Consider the following 26,837-nt stretch of genomic DNA (forward strand, 5'->3'; position numbering starts at 1 on the left):
AATAAGCTTAGGTACACCTTATCACCATGTTCCTGTATTTAAAGGGTGTCTACTAAGATGATGGAGATTCCCTTTTCATAAGGAGTCTTATGGAAAAGGGAGGAGTGATATGTGCAAGTTATGCTTGGGAAGATTCCAACTGGACACAAGTGAAAACTTTTCACAATGAGAATAATCAGCCTTTGGAATAATCTCTCCATTATGTGGCAAGTGGTGGATTCCCTAGGATTGGAGACTTAAGATTCAGCTGCACAGGGTGATGGGTAATCTTACCCAGACTGGGCTTTCACCAGCAAAGACTGGACCAGATGATCCTTGAGGTCCCTTCCAACCTGGACTGAGTCTATAATGATTATCAGGATGTAGGATGACCAGTGATTGTCAAGTGCCCAAAGACTGACCAAAAGGGAGAAGTGTTAAAATACTTCTGGTAGTTAGCAAACATCCCTCTCCCTCTCTCTTGCCACCTGAGAGCAACCCATGGCTGCTCTAGTAATTAGCAAATCTTTCTTTTTAAGCCACAGAAACTTGTTGTTCTGCTCTTCTCTTCATTTGTGCAAGAAATCTCGAAAAGTGGGAATGGTCTTACAGATTTGTCAGCATGTGGTTCAATTGCTCAGCATCTATAAATGCTTGATGTGGCAGGGAAAACATTACTTGCTGTAAACAAGTTTATGCCAGCAGTTCCTGTAGTTACTGATGATCAGAACAGCAATAAATGACATTTCAAAAGAATTAAAGGAAGAAAAAAAGGTTGGTACAGGTAATACTTGTAAGAGATAAAATATTATAATAATATAATAATAAGCAGACAGGCCAAAAAATGGAGAAATGTTAAAACAGCAGTTAAAGAGGAAGTACTGCAAACTTCTGTTTAGAAGTATAAATTTTATATATGACTAATATTTAGATAGACTAGAACATCTTTAAGGAAACAAAAAAAGTGGGAACAGCACCTTATGTATCTTATTTGATAGGCAGAAAAACAATTCACTAGGAAAGGCATAAAAAGGAGGAATGCCTGAGAAGAAAGTGGAGCCACAGTCTCTTGATACTGCAAACAGAGCAGACACTTCAACCATTTATTTCCTTTTGCTATAATTTTTAATCTAAGCTCTGGTCAAATAATTTTAAAAGAAGGTAATGCAGGCATCCTAAGGATTGCAAGGCTCAGCAGACACCAAGATATGCACACCTTCTTTGTTATACAAGATACTAAGTGGCAAATTTAGTGCTTCAGTCTTTCAGTCAGTGCAGAGGGTTTCTGTTTCTTCCTGAAACAGGTTAAGAAGCAATCTGAAATCTCTTCTTTGAGGTTGGAGGATTTCTTTGAAAGGATTTGGAGTAATTCTGTGAACCTGGAAAATATAAAATATTGCTAATTGTTGTAGTTTCTGAAAGACACTCCAAGATTATACATTAATTACTTCCACCAATGTGCTCAGATCAATATTTGCTAACCTGCCCTTATTCTTACATCACCTGTTATATAATTTTGTCAATGATATAATTATTTAAACTCAAGAAACTTCCAAACAAGTAAAGATTACTTATAAGAACTCAAATACACCAGGAACCTAGCTAGTCAGCTTTATTTTAAAAATAAAACAAAATGAGCTACAGAGGGTTGCTCTCTTTTTTGGGGTTGTAAATTCAAGACAGAGATGCAAATCAGTACTAATTTGTTTTTTATGAGAGCTTTAGATTTTTTTTTAAAGTGCACATTTTTAAAACTACTTTTTCTACACAAAGAAGGTTAATAATTTCAGACCTAAAATGAAATTTGTCATTAGCTGTTCACAAGCATGCAACTGTGTAACTACTATAGCAGCTGTAAAAATACCTAGCCTGTACACCACATACTCTTGTTATAGTTGTAAATATGCCAAAATGCTAAAAAAAAAAAAAAAAGAGATTATGAGACTGAATCCTTTTCCTTTTTATGCCATAACCAGAAAAAGAAGATTCACAGGATTCCTACCCGTAAGAGTTAGGGCTACCTCAGAACAAGTGAGAAGAAACTTCAAAACCAAACTCAAAAGAAAACCTGTTGCTCTTTTATTCTGAGATGGCTTTCCCTAAGCACTATACTTCTTGACAGTATGATAGGTTAGTAAGTTTTGTTGGCCTTTTATCTTTCAAGTCATTCTCCTTTGCCTACCTGTTATCAAAAATCCTTGACCTGTCCTTTTGTGGTTAGCAAAATCCACAGGACTCAGTGACTTCTTTTGAGGTGTGTCTCTCTGTAAAAAGAGAAGATACACTCTTAGCTAGCAAGATACACTTATCTACGGAAAGGGATCGATTATGGTTTTACGATCTAGTCCAGCAGACTGGATCCTACCAAAGTGCAAAGCTCAAAACAGCACTAAAACTGCACACTTCTAGCACACACACCCCCTCAAAAATGGAAAAAAAATTCTTCTTCATACAACAGTATCACACCCGCCCAAGACTTTTAGCATCCTCCTCTCTACAGGTAGCAAGAATCTCTGTACATCAGAAGTCAGGGGAGACTCAGAAATGAGACCTTCTGTAAACCAACAGCAGGCTGAAAGAAAACCTCCTCCCTTTTTCCATGTCTCCACTTACACTGTAACATACCCTGAATGTATGAGTTGTGTGGGGTCTTGAAAATTGATCAACAGTAACAGTTCTTTCTCTGAGTGGCTCTGCCCTGCCAGCTACTGCACTTGACACTCTGCTATGAGTATATCGTTCTTGATGCTGAGAGAATTAAGAAGAGCATTAAGAGAATGTAGCAATTGAATAAGTTAATTTTTTTTTTCTGTTGACATACAGAAGTTCACAAGAAGATAATAAAAATATATTTTCAATAACCAAAAGCATCAATTTAAGCATTTGATTGTTTTTTAAACAGATGCAAGACTGTTTCTATGTTGGCATGTTGATATATTAACATACTCATTTACTTTTCTTCTGGTGATTTATTACTTCCCCAACCTTCAAAACTGGCCACTATAAGATCTGGCTTTTTTTCACTTCTCAGCCTTTTCTACTTCAGTCAGCATTGTATTCTAATTCTTATAATCTAACATTAGTGAATAAAACACTGAAAAGAGCTATTTAAATCCAGATGCATAGAAGAGCAAGGTTACTATCTTGTCATCCTGTTGGTTGGTTCTTTTTAGCTTTTTTTTTTAAACTGTATTTTTCTGTTGTCAGACAGGTCTTTCCACTATGATCTACGACCTAAGGTTTTGAACTGCCTTCTCTTGCGTTGAAATTGCACCCCAATGTAACACACATTAGCATGTTAAAATGATGTATTAAATACAACCAACACAAGCTGCAAAATTACTCACTTCAACAAGTGACATAGCGTAATTTATTTCTAAATAGCTTGAAGTTCTTCGCTGGTTAAATAATGAACACAACTTACAGGGCTCTGCTGCATTCGAGGTACTGAAACACGTTTTTCAACAGCCTCGGAGTTTATTGGTGGTAACTTGTTCCGGGTTGCAGGCGCACGGGCAGAAGATAAACTGCTGCCAACCCTACAGAATTACAGAAAAGGGTTCCTCTTTTAGAAGCATTCACATTACAGACTTCTTCACTGAAGTAATATGAAACTATTAAGTAGTACATTTCTTTATAAAGCTCAGCTACAGAAAGTAACAGCACCCAATGCAGCAAAAAAGAAGTAGAACAAATGCCTTTCCTCAAAAAATCATAGCTCTGCTTGCTTTCTTCTTCCCTCTGAATTCTACAATTAATAATAAATCATGGGTTAGTTCTCAAGTGTTTTTCAAAATCCTTCAGTGGTGAAATTTCAGTGAAGTTTTGAAAAAATAATAAAATGAAAAACTCACAATTTTGTCCCTTTACGGATTTCATCATTGTGCATATTAGGAACTTCTGAGCAGGGTTGGTCAGAGGTGAGAGAAGGTAACCTTGGCACTTTCCTAGAAGATGCCATCAGAGCTGGAGATGGTGAGAGAACACTGTTATCAGAAATTCTCCCCAACCTAGCATGTGCTGAATTTGGAGCACTGGAGGCACTGGTATGCTGTTTGTCTTCTTGCTCATTCCTAGGGAAAGAGAAAGAAATAAGGAATTAGGATCAAGAAATACAAGGGTTTAAAAGTGCATCATTTCTACCTCTGCAAATTACTATAATATCAGTAATCACAAGATCACACAAGATCACTGACTTTTTTATTGTTTTTTTTCTAATTGCAAAAAATTTTTTACATAATGTAAATTATGTCATAATTTTAAAATGTCAATGTCACCTACTGTTTTTTTTCTGCCATTGCAGCATGCCTCTGTTGGAGCGGTTTTGCTTGAATTGTCATCACACCACTCAGATCGCTACAGAAGTTGCTGGAGAAACGGTACACCTGTTAAAAGCAACAACTATGTATTAACTTTTACTTTTTTAGAAGGAAGATCTCAAAAAGCACATAGTTAAGAGGTATTTTACTTGTTTTTACAAAGTTCCTTTTAAGATGGTTCAATACAATTCTCAGGAGTAAATGGGGCAACAATGCTTTTTTTCTTTTGCTTATATTCAACATATTTTTATAAATACAATTTCTGTAATTTAGTTAGAGAATTGCAACTCGATTTACAATACAAATTTCAGTTGAAGCCAAAGATAGATTCTTCAAACTTTCCATTTCCTCTCAGCACAGGGGCATGAATTATCAAAGCATTTACTTCTCCTGGCTGCTGGGACTGCCACAGAAAAAAAGTACACCTATGGAGAGAACCAAGACTGCTGTGCTATTTTTCCTGTGTTCCTTATCTCACTGTTTAGCAATCATGGAAAAAGAGCCAATGGAAGAAAATTAATTCACTTGAACTCAGTAGTGAGAGACCCGAGCACAAGAACAAAAACAGAAGCAGTGGCTGAAAAAGGAAACAAAAGTGCAATACACTAATCAGGAGACAAAAGGAAGGAGGCAGCAAGCAGGACAAAATAGGACATTTTATCAATAGAAGCATGAGCTTCTACAAAGACAGGTAAGTGCCAGCATGCTAGTGGAAGTACTGCAGAACCCCCTTTCACAAGAGGCAAAGAATAAGAGAAGGAATGGGAGAGTCTGAAACTCGCAGAGTTGTGAGAAAAGCACTTGAAGCTGCAACCTCACATCCCAGTTTATCTTCCTAATTCTACCATGAAAAAATTACTGGAGCACAATAAAAGCATAATTAATTTTTAAGGACAGAATAGAATTTAACAAGACTTTACAAATCAATGGCAGCAATACCTTAGTGATAAATTGCAACTTTAAGAAACACCAAAGAAAAAACAAGTGACAATAAACAAAAAAATGAACATTGAATTAAACCTCATTTTAAATCAGATGACTTCAAGTACCCCTAATTGGTATAAAGAAGAAAAAAAAAAAGAGGAAATAAAGAAAAAGAGCCTTTTCAAGTTTTGATCAAGACTGTCCAAGGTTTGAAGAAAAAAAGAACATTTGACAGAAAGTTTTTTTTTATTTTTACCTGTGATGAAACTGAAGGAGCTCTGAAAGATACACTTTGTGCTTCAGAGCCTCTGGAAAAAGGAATGGTCCCAGCATCTGCTGTAATATGAATGACTGGCAAATGTGGCAGTTTTGCTGTAACTGTTTTCAGTTTTTCTATTTGTTGGTCACACTCTGCACAACAGCAAAAAAAAGTAGAGGGAATAAGAACTATTTTCTATGTTTACCAGCCATCATTTCTTCATCTTCATTCATCACACAATATTACACAGTAAATAAATACTTGCACATAGCTTTACGTTTCTTTGCTATTTAAAAATCTAACATATATTATGGGTTTTTGAAAGCATTTCCATTTGTCTATGCTTTCTCTGACACTGACATACAAGCTGGCCTATACAGGAGGTGGTTGTTTAAGAAAATACAGCTAAGATCTTTGAAATGCTGTCTAAAAATCCCCAGAGCTTTTCCTTTCTAAATAGCAAAAAATAATTAAAAAAAGAAAAAAGTCTATTAATACCAGCCACGTCTCATCTGACAGCAGCCGTAGACTGTTTCATTTTGGGTATATGCTACTGTCTTATTCTATTATAAAGCCAAATTCTTTTCCTTCCTAGTTTTAACACTAGCTATTTGACCTTTAAAAATATAAAAGGGCAAACCTATCAGAATACTCTAAATGATCCTCCCTAAACTATAATACAGAGAGCTTAACACAGAGAGCTAAACAATCCACCTGTGGTGTCAAAAGAACTTTTAAATTACAGAAAAACCTGAAGTGTTAAGTTCTGATGCTGCAAGCATTCAGAGAAATTTTGCCATTTCTTACTTTATTGTATTCTTATATTTGAGGTCGAGTGTACCTTACATTAGAGGTAACTTCCAAGACCCACCCTCAGGTATTATTCTGTTACTTCTGCACTTTTAAAATACATTGAGAGAACTGAAATTCCCCTCAGCTTCCAGAGACAGCACATGCACACTAAATTGATTTTCACTTCTACGTATTTTTCCTAGCCTTTCCTTTTCCTCACTACAGTCTGTTAGAATATGAAAACATAAAAGAAAATTACATGCATCACCTTTTGTTCATTCTATAGTCAAGTCATGAACTCCTGAACATCAGCAAGACTGTCTATCTCACTTTAACATTCTGACTACCCAAGGGTTCTTTCTATTTCTTTCTATTTCTAAAGCTTAATAATGAGGACTAGGAGACTCTGATTCCTAGGTTCCAGATCACATTGACAGTGATCCCCTGACTAATGATGACTAATAGCATCAATATGCATCTTCAAGCCAGTGATTAATATTTTTATTTTTTTAAACATGCTCTCATGCAATGAAGCTATTTCAGTCAGTATTTTTTTTTATGCCTCTCATACAAAACTCCCTGAAAATTAGTAAGAAAGTTTTATTTTAGGTGCATGTGTGTTCACACATTCTCGTGGCAAGGCGTTACATATATTACAGTTCTACAGCACTGGTTGTCTTCACTAAGGCTTGGAATGTTTGCTTAATTTAAGCAGATAGGGAAGGATGACTTTTCTGAATTAGATTCAACAAATACTTTATTTTCAAATGAAAATATCAAATACCTGGGATACTAGTTTCCCAATTTTTTTTAATCAGTTCCTCCAATATTCCAATGACATTGCTCCAGATATGATCAAACACTTCAGAAGCCACAGCATCTTTGATACAGGCATTGGGAGAAACAGGGGGAATGCCACGCTTACACCTCTTCTCAGAAAGACGCATTTTCTTTTGTTCCCAAATCTCATCCTCACTAATAAAGGAAACAAATTCAAAAGAATTCCCATGGGAATTGACTTTCCCGCCTCCCCCTCCTTCAACAGAGAAACATACATATGGAAGAAAAGGCAGTCAGGTGGAGATAACGAAAAAATTCAAACTCAAATTCACCTAAGTGAAGAGAACCTATCAAATACATATACTGATTTCTTTTTCATTTGCTTGCCATTGAAAAATTTAAAATTCCCATTAGGGCATTACAACAGAAAGATCTACAGGTCTAGGAAAAGTTTTATATGTGGCACATAGTAATTTGAGACTAAATCCTATGCTTTTTACAATAACATACGCAACAACGTCTGTTGTATTTGTCAAGATGACTCTCAAATGAAAATTTCTTTCTCAGCATGCCCTGTGTATCTGCACACATCTGCAATTTTCCACCATTGATCAAAGATGAAACAATTTTAAAGGATTTCTGCAGTATGACAATAGTAGAGACCATAGCCTTACACACACCTTCTTCCTATGCACTACAGTAAGAACGGTTACACTTAATTTTTTTGTTTTCTCTGTTTCTAAGGAAATATGTTTTAGCAACATTTCCTAACTTGGCCTTCTAGTACACCCTCTCATGAAGAACATTTCACATTTCCATTTTTTTCTTTTTTTAATGCCATTGTATTTTCTCCTAAGGAATGGGGGTTTTGGGGGGGTTTTGGGGGGTTTTTTTGAGATCAAAAAGATGCTTCTAAATTCCTACTGGTTTCTACTCTCCCCTTCTCTTCTCTTTTACTTCTTCCCTTCTTCCTCAAGCCACACTGCATAATTCTATATGTGAGATGTGGCTGATTGGTCCAACTCACAAAATGACCAAACTATTCTCCTGTCAGGCTTTATAACACCTAATGTTTTAGTTATGGAGAACAAGGTATTTCAGAACTGAAGGAAACAAGAAGCGTATGAAGGGACAAAAGAGAGAAACATACTCTCAGACAAGTCTCCCTCCCAAATAAAGTCTGCTTACTTATTAAAACAAAGAGAGAAAACTACTGAGAGCATTCTTAAACCTAAATGCTTCCTAAAAAGGCAGCAATCCCAGCCTTGGTTTTCAAAAAGAGTACTGAAAGAGTCTCTGTCTGAAAGGTTCCTCAGGTTTTCAGAACAACCATGTCTTTGTTCTGAGTATGCATAAGGCTTTAGCAGGAAAAGCTGTGCTTTGTGCCCAACGAGTCCTTCCAAAGCTTTCCCCTTTTAGAGGCCTTTTAGAAAACAGCACATGATGATCTTTCATCCACCCAGTAGCCTAACTGCTGGAACGTTCAACTAGCTCACAGGAAACCCAGGCTGCACTGTCAAGAAGATGACTGAATGACTCCTCGCTCACAAGAGTGCTCTAAATGCAGGCTGTAACCTGCACCTCTCCTCACAAAGCTGTTGTACTCTGCACAGAAAAAATGTAAGACTCATTAGGGCAGACAATGACAGCACAAACAGTGTAATGACACTAAACAACCTGATGCTCAAGGCACTCACTTCGAGAGAAGGGATGCCTTCATTCTCAAAATTAAGTACTAATTTTACTGAATCTTCATGCATCAAATACCTCAAAACAACTAGTGAAGACATTCCTCTGAAATGGGAGATGTGAGCTTTAGACCACTAGAAAGACAACATACTTAATCTTCCATATGCCCAGTGAGTGTTCTGACCACTGTGCTACCAAACACAGGGACAGAAGAGAAACACAGGTTAGGAACCCTGACTCAGTCCACTGATAATTTTTCATTACATTCTTCAAAAATACATATATCTGTTATTTACAGTTCCTTGTTGTCAAAGGCAAGATATTCTTCTATTTTTCCATCCTCATCGTAAATTTCTTCTTCCAGGAAGGAATACATGGCTGAGTCTGAAGCAGAAATCCTAGTGGAACTTGAATGCAGCGATGTATGCATTGGAGGTACTGCTGGAATCAGTTTAGAGCCTGAGATGCACAGCCTGAAAAAAATATCAAGAAAATGAGAATGAAACATTCAAAGAAAGGAGAAAGTGCATATTTAATTATACTGACATGTTTCAGTAATACAAAAGTAATATTAGTACATGTTTCTGAAGAGGGAAGACCAAAATGAAAACTTTAAAAAATTAACATACTCTTTTGTATGACCAGTACATTCAAGGAGGCCAGGCACACACTTAGTATCTACATGGGCATCATTTCTGCTATGAAAATGCTGAAAACCTTCATCCTTTGGCACAAGGAGCTGCTTTCCTAGAACCCTGAATAAAAAGGAGAGAACAAGCAGTGTCATAGATGGAAACCTTAGCCATATGCAAATATCCAGAATACAAGCACCTGCAAATAGTAGGCAATGCAAAAGCACAACTAATATCTGCTTTGATGGGCCAGAGCCTTGCGTATTACCTTAATATTGCCTATTATTTAAGTCATTAAAGTTAAGCTGATTTACACAAGATGAGATTCTAGTTTATAAATTTTAAGAGTAAATACTAAAACTTGTTAGATTGTTCTAAAGCCAGACCAAAGTAAACACACTTCCTTTCTTATGAAAAAACTCTGTAAGATACATTTTAAAATGGATGCAGAAGACAAATAACAACTGCTGTGATTTCACTTATCCAACTCTAGTATCCACCAATGTGAGTAAAAGTGCTAATCAAAAATGTTTACATGGAAAGTTAAGGCTACAGTTAAAGTTCAGAGAATGCACAAACTCCCACATGCATAACGTAGAGAGGAAGAGAGAAAAGGCAAAAGCAACTCTAATAAATTTACACTAAATTATATAATAAAATAATTTCTGAACAACTTTGCCTGCAAACATTTTATTAATCAAAATGAAGGGCATCAGTTGCTAAAGCATCACTGTCCAGACTGACTGACAGCTATGACACAGCTCAGTCCCAGAGATACAGATCTGAATGCATAAGTGTTGCTGATAACCAAACCATAAGAGGGTACCCCAAAAATTCAAATTAGAATGGTAACTGATTTAAACTACTACTAGCAAGAATTTCCTTACCTTATATGAGGAAATTGTCTAACCCAATCTGCACATTCTGCCCGCAGGTTCTCTGTTTGGGAGGTCACTTTTCCTTCAAACAGCATTTCATCAATCTCCCAAAATAACTGATGCACTCTCTGTGTGTTGGTTTTATCAAATTCCTATATATTATGAAGTTAACAGTTGTTAGCAAATATTCATGTATATTAAATTTCTGTGATATTTAAAGAACAGAACAACATGAATCAACTTGGCTGTGTCAAAATGCACATTCAGACTATATATTTTTGACACAATTTATATACCACAATGCAAAAAAAACCCCAAAAACAACCACCCAAAAAATCCCATATAGCTGGCCTGAACAAGTTGATTTAGCAAAAAGGAACTACAAGACTGTACTTCTTTGACATTAACATATAACATACAGCTGCCTAGAATTAGCCCATATTAAAAAAAAAACAAAAAAAAAAAAAAAACCAAACAAACAAAAAAAAAAAACACCAAAAAACCAACCATTGTAAGTTGTTTAGACTCCCACCTTATTCCCTGTGCCATTGTGAAGCACACACACTGGATCTCCAGCACCCAGGGCACCCTGCTCTTTCGAGAGGTGCTCTTCTTCTCCCTTTCTAAGTGCAACAGCTATGAGGGCAAAGAGGGAGCACCTCATGCCTGTGTGACCTAGTCTAAGGCTTAGGAAACAGCTGTCAGTGTGAGAAATGCCCTTCCATACTTCTTCACTGAACCTACAACTCAGTGCAACTAGACAGTAGGTTAACACAAAGGCAAATGAAAATAGTAGAGAAATGCCTGATTTTATCCAGTGATGTGGAGACAAGCACTTGGCTGAGGGTTCCTCAGCTGGGTGCTGTTTGTAATGACATTTGCCACTTACATTAGATACTTTGATACACTAAAAAAACTGGTAAAACTCAAGGCCCAAATTATGCTTGTTCACTTCCAGCTGAGTGCCTCAAAGCACTTTAGGCTACAGAAGGGATCACACTGAAAAGGAATGAGAAAATAACTCTCACACAGGTTACTGTAATATCCAGAGTGAGGCTTTCTCCTAAAGGGTTGGTAGCTACAGATCGGGTCACTACCCTAAAGGTTAGGGCATTATGCAAAAAGAATAGCAGAACGATCACTACCAGTCACAAAAGGCTTTCTGAAATTAAAGTGGTAGCCATTGCAATGCTGCAACTTCCAGCCTACCACCAGTTATGCCTCACAGGTTAGCCTTTGTAACACTATGACCTCTCTCTGCATCATCTATAAAAAATAACTGAGTTCATGTAAGTGCTAAATATTTACCAAGACTGGGAAATTTAAATTCATGTTAATTAATGTACTTCATAACTGATAACATTGAGAACAGTTCAATTTAGACATTGCCTGCACTATATGGTGTTTGAAAAGACATGTTTTATCGTTCACTTGGACTCACGAACCTAAGCCTACCTTCTTCAGTAAAACAGCTTTGTTTTCCCCAACCTTCACCATTTATCATTTTACTCCATTTTCCTTTGTTACACATTAGCTGCACAAATACCAACATACAACCAAAACTATTTTTTAAATATTCAATTAATACACTTATTCATTAGGCTATTATGGATGAGGTGCTGCATGTCCAACATCAGTAAAAAACTAATATTTCTACAATATTTAGAGAAAGGGTACTGTAAGAGTTTCTGTGACGTACATCATCCTTCCAGGAGCAAATCGAACTTCTTTCAGTAGACAAACTAGTAGTATAGCTGTTTATTTCAGACCAAGAATTATTCAGCTCCGTGGGTGTTGTGCAACCACTAGGTGAAAGTGATGAAAGTGTCTCACTGAAAAAAAGACAAATTAAAATGAAGAACACACGTATTTTTTTGTATAAACATCTTTTAAATAAAGCAACTAATCAAGGAAATGTTGCAAGCAGGTATTTTAAAGTAGAGCAAATACATACTCCTATTAGTACTATTTACTGCCTCAATGGCAATTCCTTCTATACTATTAAGTTTTAGCATGCATACAGACCATTACAACTGCATAAAATATGCATATGAATGTGTGCATGGATTTGAATATAATTATATGCATGTATCTATATTTCCAGCTCAAACAAGTATTTTGGTTTCTCCATGCCAGCTAGTGATCACATGAAAAACAGATGAAAGATTTCTTTCTTACTCTTTCACATTAGAAGCCTCCGCAACAAAACTTGCAAAACTAAGTACAAGATCTCTACAGATGTTTCAAAGAGCACTGAGTTACATGTCTCTATGCAGGGCTGTTTATGTTGCTAAATCTGGTGTACTTTAAAATCTGAGCCACGGCAACTCAAGTGCCCAAAGTTCTAGCTGGTCCCTGCTAGCTACAACCCACCCCAGGACGCAGAGAAAGCGGCGTTAAATGTGCAGGCAAATCCTAACCAGTGTCATCTGGAATAAAATTTCTTGAAAGTTAACTAACTTGCAACATTGGTGAGCATGATTTCAATTTAATCATGAAGTCTGATTTCCCTTCCAGAGGGCACCTAATGAGTGCCCTCTACTATGGTCTTAAAATACTTACATCCATATCACAAACCAGGAATAAAGCTCAAACCCTTTAAATAGCAGGTTAGGTCAATTTGTATCCCACATTATATTGTGCAATAGTTATTATCCATGAGAATGACTGGAAGAATGATTTGTGAAAATTAACTCAAATCTGGAAATAACTAAGTCAAAAGTAAGTTAAGCAAGTATTATTTCAGAATTTCAATTACATATATACCAGGTATAATTGTCAATGGCTTCTTGAACATTTCTCGCAAAAACTGATGGAAGAGACACTCCACTTTTTCCAGAGAGACACCGATTTGGGGAACCTCTGGACAGTCCCTTCCTATAAACACAGAAACATAACATCCCATAATTTTAAATAAAGTTAATTCACATCTCCACTGGAAGCCAGGGGTGAGGAGGGCAGGGGAAAGGAAAAGAGAAGGAAGACAACTACTCTGTTGAATTTTCCATTTTTTCAGTCCGATCCATCAAAACAAACATTTGCTCGAAACAAACAAATAGCTTTTATTTGCCTAACTTGCAAAAGTATATTTAAAAAAAATGTACTTTTACTTTGAGACTTGCTTTACTCCACTGGCATTCTCCTTGGATTTTGCACTTCAAACTTTGCAAGAAGCACACACAAATGAATCAGCAGCTCACTACTGCAACAAGAGAGCAAAGACACAAACCAATAATTGCCCATACAACAGTTTAATGAAGGAATGGTTTTTTCCTTTGTTTGGGAGGGTGGAGCTTTTTGTTGTTTGGTTTTTTTGTTAATTTTTTAGATGGAAATTGTTTATAATTACATATTACATTCAATGCATGAAGTTGGGTCATTAATATGCTAAACCCACCTCTTCAGATGTGTGGGTTTAGCATATGTGATCATTTTCACACACAGATGTGTGAAAGTGCTCCTTGGAAGCACTCACAACAACTGATTGCTTCACTTATTTACACGCCATAAAACCCTCACAGCAGCATGACTGCACTGAAGTACATTTGTGAATGAGTAACTATAGGAAAACAGCTCACAGTTCCAAAAAATTTACTTCATTTCTTTAGACTAGAACTGTAAACTGGCCCTGCAGCAGTTAGGATTGCTCTGTCTTCTTTCTACCCTTTCTGATATTTATCTTTCCATTACACATATTACAAAGACATACATGTCAAAATCTAACTCCCCACTCAAATGGACCATATCACACATTCTACTGCTATGTCTTGGTTAAGAAAATAGCAAAACCTACCATAAGCTTGAACTTCTCGTCACGGAATACCTTAAATTTCAAATTTTTCAAGGCTGGTAAAACAGCAGTAAAGAAAGCATTTCCATGTGTTTGCACTTCACATCCTATCTCCTCCCTATGCATCTGCTTTTGGCCGGTAAGCACCAGGAGGCTCTATGAATATTCATGAAGTCCAGTCCCATGACTTGAGTCTCATTTTGTCATAACACCAAAATCTATCTCCCAGGAAATAACAGTAAGCTCACAGTCTATCTTCTACATGGAATGCTGCTTCCTTCTGTTCCCATACATCCTTCTCGGTCTAACAATTCCCATGTTATTTATTGCTCAAGAAGCCTTATAAGGTCTTTCAATTTTTTTCATAGCTGACCCTTGTTCTTAGTATTTTTCCACAACTTAATATCACCACCAAGGTTTAACACTTCACTGCTCTTTACCTACTCAAACTGCCCAGGTCAGATTCCCATGAAACATTACTGGAGAAGGAAACCACTTACTGTTACCTTCTCCTTACTAATATCCAAGCTAAACCTCCCCTGGCACTTCAGTACTGTGTACTCTTCAGACTGTGTACTCTTCTTCGTGATGTGAGGTGGAGCAAAGCAGTTTCTGCCACATTTTTCCACTGCATGTTGTTGTACTACATCTCCTGAATCCTTGGATGACACGCCATTAGATGAGCCTCATCTAATGCAATAAAATAAAACTAAAAGAAAAAACCCCTCCCAGCACATCTATAGCATCACTTCCCCTGCGCTGGCAGGCGAACACCAGAAGCTGGAGCAGCTCCCGGCTGCTCACCGAAAGCTTCGCAGCGACGGGCATTACGCGGGGACGACAATACCGCGGCAGCGCTCCCGCCGCCCCGGCAGGACAGCAGGCGGGCCGCAGCCCCCGGCCCCGCCGCCACGCTCACCCCGGGACGAGCAGCCCCCGGCCCCGCCGCCACGCTCACCCCGGGACGAGCAGCCCCCGGCCCCGCCGCCACCAGGACGAGCAGCCCCCGGCCCCGCCGCCACCAGGACGAGCAGACCCTGGCCCCGCCGCCACGCTCAGCCCGGGACGAGCAGCCCCCGGCCCTGCCGCCACACTCACCCCAGGACGAGCAGCCCCCGGCCGCAGCCGCCCAGCGGGCCGGCGCCCCGCGCCCTGCGCATGGGGGCGCGGCGGGCGCCCCTCGCACCGCCCCGGCGGCGGCAGCGCCGCACCGCCCGCTGCCAGCGCCCACCCGCACCGCCCGCGGGCTCTCCGCGCCGCGCCACGCCCCGCGGCAAGGCCTCGCACCCGGCCGGGCCTCCCCACGAAAGGCTAAAGCCTCAGCCTGGGCCGGAGCGGTGCAATCTCCCCATCTCTCGCCTGGTAACACGCAGCCAAAGAACGCCGAGCTTGGTCTTCCTGACCAGAGGAGGTTTCCCTCGCTTTCCTATGTGAACAAAGGTTATGCGATGCTGGCCAGCTACATAAAGACTTTCCCTTGTTAATTGAGTTCTCCTCCGAACTACCCCTGTACATGTCACCGATCTTCTTTAGCACAGGTGCAGGGCAGACATAGACTGTCAGCCGCACTAGCTCTAGTAATCCATTCATCTCTAGCTCCAGGACATAAAAAACTCTGGTGTCTACATATTTTGCAGAAAGCTTCTCTTAAAGGAAGAAGCAGATATGCTCATACGCAAAAAGAAAATACAAGAAAGAGAAAGTAATATAAAAATGAAAGCAGTGTTAAATATGCTGAAAATTAAGACTGAAAAAGCAAGGCATATGAAGACTCACAGGAAAACAAACAGCAGCATTTAAATGACATTTAAAGTTTCATAACCAAACAAAATATTACTAAGAAAGCCATATAGAAAATGCCTAGCATTTGTTTGCCAATGATAAAATATTTTTTAACCTGTTCAGTAAGGAAAGTTCCACATTCTTCAAAGCCCCATTCTTCCATGTCAGTAAATCATTAAGAAATTGCATGTGTAATTACAACTTTCCTCATCCTTAGCAATCATTCTTCTATAGGAGCAGGTTTGTCCAACACTTTGAGCACACACACATGCATGAAAATAGAGTCCTTTGTCAAGAAAAACTTATCCAAGCAGATGAAATCTAGAATAGCAAATTATATCCAGGTTAGGAAAATGCAATTTTAACGTTACACCTTCTCCTTTATTTCCACAGTGGAGAGACTAAGTGCAAGAGTAAAACTTTGTGCAACCATTTGGGAAGGCTTTTTTGTCATTGCAGCAACAAGATTCAACCAGTGGTCACCTTCACACCTTACCACCACAAAACCCCACAATATCATTTGCATTTCTCTAAACCAAGCCCCTTCTTCCTTTCCAACCAACACAATTATAACTATATAGATAAATGATTGTGAAGGAGTATTAGTATTTATACTACTTCCATCACTCCAAGCTGGAACTGGAGACAACTAACAAAGGACATGCCAAAAGACATTAAACCAGAGGAGTTTAGAAAAGTCAATTAATAGAGAAAAATGCTAACTTTATTATTTGTCACACATGCTATGAGACCTCTTAATAGATGATTCAAAGTCTGTTTTGTAGCCACAGCCCCAACAGAAAATATTCATTATTGTTGGCTCCCTAGCCAACAATGTATAATATCCTAATATCTAATTAAGCTGCTGCCTTGTTGTCTGCAAACATAAATTTTCTTAGATTTCACATCTTTACATGTTTTTTACTATTTTGGAAGTGTGATTTGTAACAAATGTAAACATACTAACTACATCATGCTCTCATAACAAGACATGCTTTATCTTTTAACCTACCATTTACAGCTGGGGCAGTTAAACCTGGAGAAAAAAGAGGGTTCAGGGGGACCTTATCACTCTCTACAACTACCTGAAAAGAGTTTGTATACAGCTAGGGGTTGTTCTCTCCTCCCAAGTAGCAAGTGGCAGGATGAGCAGAAGTAGCCTCAAGTTATGCCAGAGGAGGTTTAGACTGGATATTAGAAAAATATTCTTCACTGACAGGATGGCCAAGCCTTGCAACAGGCTGCCCAGGAAAGTGGTGGAATCACCAACCCTGGAAGTGTAGGTGTGAGAGACACAGTTTAATAGTGAACATGTCAGTGCTGGGTTAATGGTTGGACTTAATGATTTAGGGGTCTTCTCCAACCTTAATGATTTTTATTCATTTCACTCATATTCTCACTTTCTGCTTGTTTGTCTGTCCCATACTTGGTTTGTAAACCAAAAGATTAGTATTTGTATGCCAGATTTCTATAAAACTTTGATGTAAGAGTATTAAAACAAATTAAACTATAAGCTCTCTCTAGCATAAGTGTGGAAATACATCTGTGGGAAAAAAAAGATTTTGAAATCACACAAATCTTCCTTAAACTGGTCTGGGACAATTACCATGGAAGTCTATTTCTCATTCATGGAAGTCTATTTCTCATTCTTCTTTGAAGTGATATAGCAACCGAAGCATAACGCCACAAATCCGCCCTGCTCAAATATTCCTCTGTAAAGGGTCACACAGTACCCATGTGTCAGGGGCATTTTCTTAGAAGTGAATAGACACTACTGGTCAGTATCTTGTTCACTGAGCAGAACGTACAAACTTTGTTGCAAACAACACTGAAAAACCGTCACTGCACAAAATGGTCCTTCCACAAGTTCACCAGCTAATGCTGCTCCACCTTCAGAGCAAGCAAGAAACAGACATGACATGGCTACTTTCCACATCGATAATGTACACCATTCCAGGCATGCATCACAGTATTGTAGTTTAATATTTATACCACAGAAAGTAGAAAATTCATAAGAAATACACACATCCTTTCCCTTCTAGGTCAGGTAGTCATCTGTCCAACTTGGTTGCAGTCAGCTGTGGTAAGCTCTCCCTCTATTGCTTGACAAAACATATATTTTTCAAGATTGAGAGGATCTTTAGGAAAAGCACTTTCACTCTCTTGTAACAACTTCAGCAACCACAAACTTCCAGGTATAACAGATAGGACTGAATGTCATGAGCAGACCCCAGAGGAGGTCGTACTATCTGAAGACTGCTGTAACAACTGTGCACTCAGTTCATACAGCAGCACCAAGTTCTTCCTTCAGCAGTTTCTACCTTTTATGAGACATATCCAGTGACTTTTACAGCTCATGAAAGCAGTCAGTTTGGCTCAGCATTTAATCACTTATAGCAGCAATACATAAAAAATCCAGGTAGATGACAACAATGCCTGTCCCTGCTTACAATCCCTGTGCCTCAGCTTTCTCAAAATCAGGCTCATCGGGGCATATCTTGAAAAAGCATCCTGGGAATAGTTCAGCTGATGTAACTCCAGTAGGTGCATGTAAATGAAACAGAATTATGAAAAATTGAATAGAACATTCATCTAGCGTTCTGCAGTAAATTATTTTAAGGTAGCTTTAATATGTTTGGCTTGTTTGTTTAGAAATTACATGCTTATTTAGGAGAAGGAAAAAGAAAACCTGCCTTGAAAGGTAATTCAGTAAATGTTGACCTTCTTAGCTGTTGTTGTTCTAGCAACACATCTTTATCATTACTGTTACTGAACGTGCCAGAGGCATGACAGCTAGCAAAAATACATCCCCAAAATTATAGCACATCTCCATTTGAGAGTGCCACTCCAGGCTTGAAGGTAATTTTCATTTTGTTCTCATCTTTATTAGTGAGAACTGCCAGAAGTGTTTCAGTGCTTTCAGTCATGTGGTTGTTGGCCGATGAATGAAGTACTGACTATATCTGAAGCATGAAAATACAAATCTTTATCAGTCTTTCCACTGATAGCATTTAATCATACCACCCGATTGGCCCTTTCCTCTTACAAAAATATCATTTACTGTCTTTGAAGCCATGTATGGGTTACTGATGCTTTGATGACCAAACTACCTTGGGAGCATTTGTACAGTTGAACACTTGGTGAGTTTTTCCTGTGACTATCTTTTTGATCTGACCAAATTACCATAATTTGCCACAATGCAAATTTTCTTCATATGTTGCTAAAACTCTATTTGTAAATAAACATAAAAGCCTCACTTGGTTCAAAAAGGAGGTAGCATTGGAACAAAAGCATGAAAGCTTCTCTGTGCTTGCCTGCATCACCATCTACAGTTTGTCAGTCCTCTGTGACTGCCTCCTGCACAGTGCTCACTAAGTGCACTCAAAATCACCTCTTCTACCTAAGACCTGCTTTCCCTTAGGGTAAAAGCTTTCGCTTGTTATTTCATCTGGAGTGAAGAAAAATAATAAAGAAGTGAATGTAATTATTTTCCTAAATCAGTGACAACACTGAAAGCAGGCCATCATTTTTAATACAATCTTTATGCATACAACACAGCATCTCAGGCAGCTATTTGTAGTACATACACTTAAGTGCAATACCTCCTATTAGACATTTTCATATTGAATCCTGAAACAGATTTAAAGCTTTTCAAGCCATGATCTGTGTTGAGTTCTGCTCCTATCTTTATAAAACAAAGTAAGAATAAACTGCTCCAATTTTTAAGACAGGCTTATTTGTATATAGCAGTTTTATTCTTCTGCAAATTTTAAAGGCTTTGTAATTTTGAAATGCATTCAAGATGGCATGAGCTTGCAAGGTTATATATATATCATTTTAAAACTATTTTTTATTTTGATTCACTGTAAAAATGTAACTGCAAGCGTAATTCTTGAAATATAAACAATTTCTGAGTGCAAGATACTATAGAAGTAAATCTGACTTTTTAATATAAATTATGAATCAACATTGAGAAAAATACTATTATCTTAATTAACTGCAATAATAAAGAATGCTAATTAGTGTCTTAGAGAAGGTGTTTTATTTCTTTGGATCTGATAGGAGGCATTTACTGCTGCAGGATCAAGTGTCTGAACAGACAGGGACAGAGTAGCACCCTAACAAAACACTTGGAAGTTATCCACAAGACTATTCTTTTTATGTAAATTTGGAAATCCAGTCGATTTTTTTTTTTTAAATCAGACTTCTTTGAGCAGCATAACATCCTAGAGATTGGAACACGTTTTCCCTTCTGTTCATTGATCTCTGAAGAAAATTGCACATATAATGAATCACTGAGAACAGTGCAGAACTTTATCCTCTAAGAATTTAAAAAAACAAAAACTAAAAATAATCTGAAATGTGACAGTTCTATAGCACAAAGTGAAGCAATGCAATTGTTGGGACAGCTTAGTCTGCATATGCTTGGATATACTAAATACTTTTCTCCTTCCTCTGGAACCACAAACACCCCTGGCTTGAGATGTCAAGATGTGCCATCATATTGCTAAACCATTATGCAGCCAAACAGATTTGAGGACCTGAAAGCATTCCTCCATTCTTGCTATAGCATGACTTCCATGGTGGTGTACTGGAAGAAAGGCACTGATGAAAAACAAAGTAACAATCCTTTATTCACCCCACAACCACAACTCCTTTCCTAAAAACCAAGATAGAGAGCAATAAAATGCAAATAAAAACCAAGCAATTGCACAATACCACTGCTCACCACCTGTGTGGAATATCCATCTGGTTAGTTCAGGTCAGCTGTCCTGGCCATGCTCCCTCACAGCTTCTTGTGCACAACTTCTTGTGCACTTCCTCACTGGCAGAGCCTGGGACACTGAAAATTCCTTGACTTGGGGTAAGCACTGCTTGGCAGCAACCAAATATCTGTGTATTATCAGCACCATTCTCATACTGAATTAAAAACACAGCACCTACTTGTCACCCTGGTTTTTTGAGATTCTCTAAAAGCCTTCTGATGTTGACATTCTTGTGGGGAACTTTCTCACACACTTTCTGTAAACAACTCATTGTTTTTGCATTCCTCTATGGAGGAGGAGAGAGTTGATAGACTGTTGGTTAAACCAGTGTCTGTGGAGAGGTGTCACTGTCACCCTCCAATCCACTGTCACCTTTGTAAAACTATAAATGTTGGAGTCAGAAAATAAACTACCTCTTTTCTTCTTCACCCTGAGAGCGGTGTGTGTGTGTGCTCTTTTGTGTCCTACAGCGACACCTACTCAGGAGACAGTAGTCATCAAAGTAAGGATGTAAAAACTATCACATGCCAACTTGTGAACATTATGAATGTATGTTTTCAAGTAAAGGACTCAAAACAGCACAGAAATCCCCACACTGTTATCCATATAGTGCACATACATCCACAAGTACACATTCACACCACATCGAAACTTTTCCAACAAGACTGTAGCAACAGTGAGAAAAGATTGATTCAGTCCCAAGTATTTTGTGAGACAAGAAATCTCTAATTCCTTTAATATTTGACAAAACTGACAGGAATAATCTCACCACTGAAAAGACTACAAATTTTCACCAAACTACTGCAGTATCCAAGAATGATCTTCCTTACCAAAAATATTGATGGAAAAAAATAAAAAAGCCCATTATGGGCCCAAACCTTAACTAAAAGTATGACCCCCATGAACAATGCATGCTGAACTCTACAGTAATGAACAATTAAAAAGAAATATTCCCCTAACTCACAAAATTTTAGAGGAGTTCATGACAGTTAAGCATAACAACAAAGACGGAGGGTCCTTCCTCTTCTTTTCATGGTTGATAATCCAGTTTATTGAGCACTGGATCAGAAATAAAATGCCTGGTTGCAAACATATCATCTTAGTTTCCAACAAACAACACAAGTCCCTTTGCATCTAAGAACAATTAAAGAACTTAGAGCAAAAATGAGATTTTGTTGGGCTCTGTGGTTGCCTTTTTTTATTTTTACATTTATTCTTTAGTTGATTAGCTTGTACTGCGTCTAGCTCTTGGACCCCAGCATAAGAAGGATGCCAGCCCCTTGGAGCAATCCCAGAGGAAGGCCATGAAGATGATCAGAGATCCAGAACACCTCTCCTATGAGGACAGGCTGAGAATGCAGGAATTGTTCAGCCTGGGGAAGAAAAGGGGAGACCTTAGAGAAGGCTTCTACTACCTAAAGGGGGCCTGCAGGACAACTGGAGAGGGACTTTTTGTACAAAGACATGCAGTGATAGGACAAGGGAGAAAGGCTTTAAACTGAAAGAGGGCAGGTTTAGATTAGATACTGGTAAGAAATTCTTTACTCTGAGGGTGGTGAGGCACTGGAGCAGGCTGCCCAGATAAACTGTGGATGACCCATCCCTGAAGGTGTTCAAGACCAGATTGAACAGGGCTTTGAGCAATCTGGTCTAGCAGAAGGTACCCCTGCGCATGGCAGTGGGATTGGAACTCGATGATCTTTAAGGTCCCTTGCAACCCAAACCATTGTTGGAAGTCTGTAATATTTTCCAAAAACTGAGGTTTATATACAATATTACTAAATGTTAGTAATTATTTTTAGTTGCATCCATCTAGAGAGTGTAGATGAACGTGTAGCACCATGTGAAATTAAAATTTACTTCTAAGATCTAGTACACCTAATTGCAACAAAAAAATAGACTGTAGCAAACCACCACATTACTATATTTACTGATTCAGATCAGTACAATAAGGAAAGTGACCAGCTTGGTAACACTACAATGCCCCATATCTAGGTTAATATGTGTTACAGTGTGAAAGAGATCTAGTGCTTTTAGTGGGTAAAACAGGAGACAGGGAACCAGAGTTCCCACCTTCTTCTGCAGCTCATCAGGTTACTTTTATCCACATTTTCAAAGTTAGTAATTTGTCATTTTGAAACCCAAAGCTTGAGCCTCGAGAAATAAAACTTGACAAAAGATAATGATATTGTACCACACAAATAAAGCTGCACTTCTCATACCAAGTTCACAAACATTTTTTTCCATGTGTCAGAGCCATTCTGAAAACAGGGAACAGCAAAACTAGTTTCTACAAAATACTACCCACCCCTATACAACATAACTTAAGTTTTGCCCAATTTATCTTTAGATTAGGTAGGGGCTGTTATCTCATCTCACCTACCTATTGCAACATGTTAGGATAGCAATAATAATGTTTCTTTAGAAAGGAATCTGTGTATCTTGGTACATTAACATATTGTTGTAAGTGTACCATAAAGCATCTTCATATTCTCTGAAGAAATGCCATGGTCTTTTATAGCAAAATATATTTTCTTTCAAATAAGAATTTGAAAGTTTCAAATTTCAAATAATATTTTCTTTCATATAAGTAAGAGTAAAAAGCTGTGAATTTTTTTTTCCATTATGAAGAAAAAGATTTATTCATTATAAATCCTCCTTCAATTTGGTTAAAAGAACAGGAAATTGCTATGTAAATAAATAGTAAATGTTAAATCTCACAAAGTATTGACATCGTTTAGCCCTATGCACTATTAGGACAAGTAGTTAGTAGTTGTGGAAATCAGAAAATTTATCATATCTGAGAAAGATAGAAAGAAATCAGTGCTGGATTTTCATTATTTTGCACTATCCATGTACTGTCATTGCTATCAGCTTGTACGTACTTAAGAAAAAAATACTAAGCTATAAAATGGATCCTTTCCTTTATTAACCAGTTACTCATTGTAGATTGCTATCAATGAAAATACACTGGCCATTAAGGTCTTCTAAATAATTTTAAACAGCAATAAAACTTGTAATGAAGGAACTATATTTTCGTAAGCAAAAGCTTCCTGTGTATAACTATCAATAATGTATTATCCTATTCTGTAACTCACAAATTCTAATCTCAACTCTAAGCAAGGAATACTAAGGTTTTCAATATTTAATTAAGATGCTTCTTCTAAAAGCTTAAGTGAAACCATCTCATTAAAAAAATGCTAATGCGGAGGTGTAGACTTTCCTTGTCAAAGTGATGTATTTTTTTCTTTGTTCTACCTCTTTCTGGTTTGGTTTTGGTTTTTTGAAGACAGACAATACCTTATTAGTATAACTTTTATTGCTATTAACAAAATATTTGAAATGCCACCATGCATACAAAAGTTTAAGTTAGGGGATAATTAAGTGATATCAATTAGAAGTGGTTCAATAGCAAGTCAAAATGAGTATTTTGCTGGACACGATCAGTTTTAAAATAATAGGGTTTATTCTTCATCCAAATACAATCAGTTTGTTTTAAGAGTGGATTCCATTCTTCAATTTTTTTTTAATCATAAAAGTCATAGACATTTTACTTGGATTTATTTTTGGTACTGAGAAAAAGAAGTAGCTAGGGGGAAATTACAGGGACATAACGCTGATTTGTTCTGGCGTTGTTTATATAAAGCACCAAACATAAACACATAAAACCAGATTAACCTTCCTATTCATAAAAGGCTACTATTTTACACAAATGCAGTAATAGTTTAAGCCTGAAAGAGCTTACAATACATTTTGAAACAAAATAATAAGCTCTAGATCAGAGTAGGGGGAAATAAAAGAAGTACATCAGGGAGGATTTGTGCTCCTACTTTAAATATTATGCTACATGGAAACCAAACTTAAAGCAGAGGTTCCAAAATCCAGCTGAAAATTTACATGTACTAAAAGAGATTCCAGCCCTTTGAAGTTAAGAACTTTATACATTCATTCCTATCAACGCCTAACAAAACATTACTGTTCTTCTGATTGTCAGTTGTAAAGATTAGCTCAGAAGCAGCAATTATAGATCTCCATGAAATATATAACTTCCCTTTTTTTGTAATAGTGAAAAATTCCACCAATACAGTAATGCAACTGTTGCTCACTTTTATAAACTCTTCTGTTTTAAATACGCTGAGAAACCACTTCAGTATACCTTTGCTGTAGCAAAATATCACCAAATGGAAGCTTATTTAACATGTTTCTTTTAAATGCAGCAAACCCTAAACGTTCCAAGGTGAGACTTGAAAATTAAACACAGAAGCATCCAAACCAAATTTCACACGTGTTACTGACACTTCAGAGCCTCACTAGGCACTGACTGAAATATCTGCTTTGATGCGCAGTAGCAGACTCGGGACAGAACTTGATACAACTCACACACCTACGCGAGGGACCTTTACGATACCTACTCAAGCTCACCATCCCCTGCGTGCCCTCTGCACCTCGGCTTCTCTCCCTGCGCGTCCCGAGGTGGGGACGGGACAATTTTCCTCCGGCCGTGCGGGGCCGGGCTCTGACTGCCGTCCCCTTCCACGCGGAACCGCGAGCGTTTTCCAGCTCCTCGTTCCTCACGGCGCCGCACACAGCCCGTGCGAGCCACCGCTCCTGCCCGTCAAGATGCGCTTCCCTGCCTCTGGCATACTGCCGGGGGAAAGAAAACGCTGCGCACGGAGATGCTCGGTACCTCTCAGGACACCCAGAGGCAGGAAAAGCCAGGTGGAAGGAAGCCACAGGAGCGAGGGGCGCACACCTCCCCCGTACCCCAGGTTTGCGGGGCGCTCACTCACGTGGGAAGCTGTGGGCTGCCGGCCGCCTCGTCGCCCTCGGCCGCCGCCTCCTCCCCGATGTCGGGCAGGGTGATGAGCAGCCCCTTAGCCGCCGCCCGCCCCCCGGGCTCCTTGTCCGTCTCGCTGGGCGCCGGGCGCGGGGCGCGGCCGCCCCTGCCCTCGGCGCGGCCCCCGCCGGACGGGGGTTGCGGGCTGGGGGCCGGCGGGGAGCGGCGCAGCCTGGAGAGAAGGGCGCCCGCCCTCAGGGCCGCCACCTTCATGGCAGGCTGGGACGGGAGCCCCTTCCCGGCGCCGCAAGCCCTGTCGAGGGGCCGGCGGCTTCCGGCGGGAGCTGCCCGCTGCCTGCGGCCCGGCAGGCGTTGCTAAGCGAAACAAACCCCGCCGGGCACGCACCGCCCTGGGCGGGGAGCACCGCGCCGGCGGAAGGCCCGGGAGCGGCCCCGACCGGCCTGCGCACCCGCGGGGCGCCGGGCAGCGACCGGCCCCCAACAAAGCGTGAGATTTCCCTCTCCAGTTAGAATCCCATGTAATATTACGGGACAAAAACGAAGCCCACCTGCCAGGGCAGCAGGGCCCTCTTCACACATCTGTGCGTAGGAAGGGCTGAACCAGAAGTGGGGAGTGAGAGCGACCCAAGGCAGCACATCTTTATCGCCATGCCAGGCAGACACAGAGTGCTTTTCAAGGCACTCCCAGCCATCCTAGGCAGTTTGGAGAGCAGCAGAGGGTGACAGTGGCACAAGGCAGACAGCTGAGGGCCCACGAGTGGGGAATAATTAACTTTGCCCTAGCTTTCCAACACTGGGTTGTCTGCCTGGCTGAAGAGATATATGAAGACACCAGCAGCAGTTTAGGAACACTGTAATGCTCAGTATTATGGACAAGGCAAATATTGTGCCAGCTCAGAACATGACAGGTCATGTGGCCCTTGGAGCGCCCAAGAGAACAGCTCAGGCTGAAAGTTAGACCAGTTGCTTTATACATATGAGCCCCAGGATCATACATCAAGCAACTAGTTGTACTATCGATTAAGTTGGCAGCTGCTGGTCCACAACAACCAAGGGTACAAAGGGAGGAATTTTATGCCTGCCTTGTCTTCCTAGTACATCAAGGAGTGCAATGAGCTGGCAGAGAGAGCACACAGAACATCAAGTAGAGGACTGAGATTTGGAACTGGGGCATTCCTGGCCTTTTTCTTACAAACCAGGACAAATATGTTCTGACAAAACCTTATGGAACAGGTGCACTTAAATCTAAGAGCAACACAATCTGAATTTATTCCAGGGTAAAAAACGCTGACTAAGGCACAGTGAAAGTAGCATAATTGAGTTCATTGGTGGGTAGTATATTTACCTCAGCTATAAATATATATGAACATCACTACCTGTAACTTGTTCATTACTCCCTGTGTTCTGGCAGGACTGGGTTAATGTTTGCAGTAGCAAGGAGGGGCATGG

At 39.3% G+C, this 26,837-nt stretch overlaps 1 protein-coding gene across 3 annotated transcripts; it reads right to left on the reverse strand.

Annotated features, from left to right (window-relative positions):
• Positions 1 to 1,121: 1,121 nt before the first annotated feature.
• FAM149A (family with sequence similarity 149 member A) lies at positions 1,122 to 25,640 on the reverse strand (the record flags this gene model as incomplete). Of its 3 annotated transcripts, XM_084204207.1 has the most annotated exons (14): positions 1,122 to 1,358; positions 2,162 to 2,243; positions 2,605 to 2,727; positions 3,404 to 3,518; positions 3,834 to 4,052; positions 4,261 to 4,364; positions 5,479 to 5,633; positions 7,058 to 7,248; positions 9,039 to 9,215; positions 9,372 to 9,497; positions 10,262 to 10,404; positions 11,952 to 12,084; positions 13,019 to 13,129; positions 15,141 to 15,243. In XM_084204207.1, 14 exons carry the CDS (start codon positions 15,200 to 15,202, stop codon positions 1,285 to 1,287), a joined length of 1,815 nt encoding a protein of 604 aa, XP_084060333.1. In that variant the 3' UTR covers positions 1,122 to 1,284. The 3 variants fall into 3 exon arrangements, with proteins under 3 accessions (XP_084060333.1, XP_084060332.1, XP_084060334.1); XM_084204206.1 differs by lacking the exons at positions 13,019 to 13,129; positions 15,141 to 15,243 and adding an exon at positions 25,381 to 25,640; XM_084204208.1 differs by lacking the exons at positions 2,605 to 2,727; positions 13,019 to 13,129; positions 15,141 to 15,243 and adding an exon at positions 25,381 to 25,640.
• Positions 25,641 to 26,837: the final 1,197 nt, after the last annotated feature.

Source organism: Fringilla coelebs, assembly GCF_963513975.1.
Source record: "Fringilla coelebs genome assembly, chromosome: 4".
Lineage (NCBI taxonomy): Eukaryota > Metazoa > Chordata > Aves > Passeriformes > Fringillidae > Fringilla > Fringilla coelebs.